Here is a 4,144-nt window from a genome sequence, read left to right on the forward strand (position 1 = left end):
CGTGCCCTGCGGCCGGGGCGGGGGGGCCCACCGGCCCGTGTCCGTGGGGGTGCCCGTGGGCGTAGCCCCCATGGGGGTGCCCGTGGGGTTGTCCATGGGGGTGCGGCGGTGGATGGTGCGGGTACCCGAGCGGGTACCGCGGGAGGTTGCCGGAGCCGGCAGAGCTCGGCCGGTAGGGCGGCGGGCTCTCGCCGTCATACACCGTCTTGTTGGGAGGCGGCCTGACGCACTTCTGGTAGATCTCGCTCTCCTGAAAGCACACCGACAAGGTTAGTCAAAGCCGTCAGCGCGCACTGCGCATTACAGTACATGCCAGGCAGATCGCTCGCCAAACCCACCTGCTCCGGGTCCCGGATGTGCAGCCGCGCGCTGGCGCCGGGGGGATACTCCTCCCCGTCGGGCAGGGCTATGCTGGGCGGCAGGTCGAGCTGCAGGTCGGTGGACACGGCCGCCAGCCTGACGGCCCTGTCCACGGCGCAGTCTACCGCCCTCCGCGCGTGAGCGTGGGCCTGGGCGTGCGCGTGCGACGACTGCCGCTCCGGCCGCCCCGCCCCCACTCCCGCCTCCAACCGCAAGCGCTCCATACCAGAGTGCAGGGCCAGCATCTGCAACAGGACAGAGAAAAAACGAACGTCAGAACAGAACAATACAGAGAAAACAAACGCCGGAACACGCGCTCCCTTGCAACAACGTCGACGCGGGGTGCAGCAGAGTCGGCGCCCGGCCGGTAGGCAACGTGGTGGCACGGCGCGCCGGCGGGAGAGCCTACCCCGCCGGGGGCCCGGAGACCGGCACGGCACGGCGGCAGCGCCGGAGCCGCGCTTCCATAGATTCTACACGGGGGCGTTTCCATAGAGTCTAATTGGGGAGTTTCCACAGTAGTGTCTTCGGGAAGTGCCCGCCGCCCCCTGCGCGTTAGAGTCTATAGGAAACGTCGCATAGACTCCATGGGAAGTGTCCCCACCTAAACTCCCACACCCCCTATCGGCAATCAGGCCCGACACCGGCGCGGCGGCGCATCGCGTGCACGGTCTAATCGCGGCCCTAGACGGGCCCCCCTCAGGTCCCCTCAGGTCCCCCCAGGTCCCCCCAGGTCCGGCCGGGCCGGCCTTACGGTTCCGCGCCCGCGGGGCCCTCACGTGTCGCGTTATCAGCGGCGCGGCCAGTTGGACGGCAGACTGCGCGGCCGTGTAATCTCTGTTCGGCAGACGACTGCGGGCGATAGCAGCGCGGCCCGGCGCGGCCCCGGCACTCACATGTGAGTGTGTGTGTGTGAGTGCGCCCTCCTGCTCGGCCCGAGCGGCGCGACGACGCCGTGCCGCGTTTAGAGACAAAACCGTCACCCCGTCCCCTCCTCCTCCTTCTCCTCCCCAAACACCCTCCGCGCGCGCGCGCCGCAAATTTAAACCGAGTGTCAAGTCGTTGAACTGCGGGCCGCGGGCGCGGGGCGGGGCAAGGCCGGCCAGACGGGCCAGCCGGGCGGTGGCGGTCAGCCGAGCCGCGCCGGCCTCGCCGGCCCCGCGCGGCCGCGACACGGCGGCGCTATTCAAACGAGGCCCCGGGCATTTGCACACGGCCCGGGAAATGAGCGGTGAAAGCATGAATGAATGCGTCGAACCACACACTGCACCCACCCACCCACACACACACATACGAGGGGACAAAGGCAGCGCCACCAACCCCCCCGGCGGGGACAGACGGCCCCGCGCCCGACCCAGCCGCGGACACCACCATAACACATTCCGCAGCAAAGTCCGCGCGCGCGCGTCGGAAATAAAGAAAAACTCGGCGCCATAAATCCACTGCTGCTGGCTGCGCTGCGCTTCGCGGTGCTGCTCCGCGCGGCCGCAGAGAACCAAGAGAGTCAGCGCAGCGCACAGCCAGCAGCGCAGCCAGCCGGTGTGTCATCAGGGATTATTGTGGCTACTATACGGCCGGGCCATAAGCGCCGAGTCCTCGCCCCGGGTCCGGTCCGCCAGTCGGGCTGGTCCCGCCGGGGCGGGGCTGTCATCTCCCGAGACGCGCAATAAGCGAAATGATACAGAAAGAAAACTGCTCGCTTCTTCTCTCGCGAAGATGACGCCGCCGCTGCCGCCGCCGGTCAGTCAGTCTTCTCCCATTCAGAGAGAGAGAGACGCGGAGGAGAGCGGCGGGAGGACGCGCCACGCCACGCCACGCCACGCCACGCCGCGTCTGGTCAGTGGACGCAGCCCAGCGCACGTCGCGCGGCCAGACTACACTGTCAACAGCGCGGGCGGCGGCGGCGAGCGGCAGCAGCGCACAGAGAGGGAATTACCAACCAGCGGCGGAGGAGAACCAGACGCGCGGACGAGCTGCTGCTGGGCGAGCCGCAGCCCGCGACGGAATGCAGAGCCGAGCTTTTTAATCAACGTGTCGAGGAAGCGGAGAGTTTTTAAAAGGTTTGTCAGGAATTCCAATAAAGGCGAATTCATAAAGCGAATTCTTAGGGCGCGCGTCTGCTGCTGCTGCTGCTTGCTGCTGTAACGGTTTGATTTTCCGTTTTACCATGCCTTCATCTGTTGCCTTGACCGGCCGCGGATGAGTGGGTCCGGGACTCCTACAAGGTAGGCAACCCATCTCTCTTTAGTTGGGTTTCGGTCGGAGGGATAGCGCCACTGTGCGGTTCGCTTCACTCCCCCTCCCCTTCCGGGTTGCTCAGCTGGTTGAGCGTTTTGACGGGTCGGTCAGAGCCAGAGCTGATCCTGCCACCGACCCGGGCGTTCAACAGCAGCTCCGCACAACATCTTTCTCTTCCCCGGTAAGCCTGGCCACGTGTTTGGTTGAGGTTATGCTTTCTATTTCAATTGAGCCCTGAACTGAAATTCTCTTTTTATCTTGTAGGGTCTTTTTACTATGACTCTTTGTCACGTTTGTCGTCTTGCTGATCGTGATGTCAAGTTTGTTGGTGTTTGATCCACCTCTACAATGCTTCAAGTCCTGTTCGGTCTACAGTGGAAAGTGTGATTTCTTTATGTGTCGTTGGTAGATATCGCCATTACTCATCCTTGTATGTTGATTCTGTAATGTGTGGCCGTGGTGCCCGTCGTATGTCGTTTTGCTGTGCTTGTATGCTTTGCAGCCTTCGTTCTGTAGTAATGTTTCACTTTCACTAGTATGACGTTTGAATAAACTCTGTGATATATTTTGGGTAAATCTTTGGTAGGAAATTTGCTTTTCCTTGGCGCCCTTTAATTAGAAATTCAAAGTTGAACCCAGCCACTCTACCTGGCACGCTGAGCTGAGCCCCAGAGTTATGTCTCTTTTGGAAATATAGTTGGAAAAAATGTCAAAGTAACACTGCACAGTACAAACCGTCTCGGCCGCGCAAGGTGCTGCCGCTTTGGCGCACTTCAACTGACTGTCGGGGGAGACGTGCCATGTGTCAAGCTGACACCTGTCACCGCACAACTGTCACGACGCGCGCGCACACGCCCCACACACTCACACTCGCCCGGAGGTTAATATCCAACGGGCTTCACTTGACGTCCACTGTAATCCGGCACTGTAATCCAAAGAGTATCCCGCAGGGAAGAACACACACAGACGCACAAGACACTCACTTTCCACCATGGCTTGTCCTGCTCCTCGCCCTGGTGGAGGGGCAGGGGCTTGGTGGTGGCGGACGCGCCTCGCCTCAGGTTCTTGACGAAGTGCACCAGCTTCTTGACGCGCACCCGTCGCATGGCGGCCAGGCCGGCGACGCACTGCACGTCGGCGCAGCAGTCGTGCACGCTCAGCACGCTGCCGATGGGCCCGCTGGGCCGGCACATAGCGTCAGTCTAGACGTCATAAAAAGTATCGGGCCCCAGACATTAATTCTTCCGCACCAACACCGCGGCACAATAATAAAAATCCTCGTCAGTCGTGGCGGCGGCGTCGCGCCCGTCGTGCCGAGCGCACTGTCAAAAACAAGACGCGCGTCACACTCGATGTGCGGGCAGAGAGGCCGGGGCGGCGGGCGGCGCGGCGCGGCTCGGCGGTCTGCGGTGTGAGGCGGCGGCTGCGAGACTGGCGCGGCGGGGCGGGCGCGGCCCGCGGCCGGGCGGAGCGGAGCGGCGCGACCCGACGGGCTGAGGTGAGGAGCTCGCCGTGACGAGCCGAGCACAGCCGAGCCCGGCCGCGG

At 63.3% G+C, this 4,144-nt stretch overlaps 1 protein-coding gene and 1 long non-coding RNA gene across 2 annotated transcripts in view; one reads left to right on the forward strand and one right to left on the reverse strand.

The window, feature by feature from the left end:
* Positions 1-4,144, reverse strand: part of LOC113201679 (protein TMEPAI-like) — a 118,046-nt gene that overhangs the window by 9,938 nt on the left and 103,964 nt on the right. Inside the window, exons 3-4 of the mRNA XM_052273590.1 lie at positions 339-605; positions 6-250 (exon numbers count right to left, since the gene is read on the reverse strand). Of these exons, the coding sequence (XP_052129550.1) occupies positions 6-250; positions 339-605 (512 nt within the window). The remainder of the gene's footprint in view (positions 1-5; positions 251-338; positions 606-4,144) is intronic.
* On the forward strand, positions 2,162-3,174 carry LOC113202466 (uncharacterized). Its single transcript, XR_003303221.2, has 2 exons — positions 2,162-2,779; positions 2,863-3,174. It is a non-coding gene; the product is annotated as an uncharacterized LOC113202466 (long non-coding RNA).

Source organism: Frankliniella occidentalis, unplaced genomic scaffold (assembly GCF_000697945.3).
Source record: "Frankliniella occidentalis isolate FOCC.00 unplaced genomic scaffold, Focc_3.1 Scaffold286, whole genome shotgun sequence".
NCBI classification, from domain to species: Eukaryota; Metazoa; Arthropoda; class Insecta; order Thysanoptera; family Thripidae; genus Frankliniella; species Frankliniella occidentalis.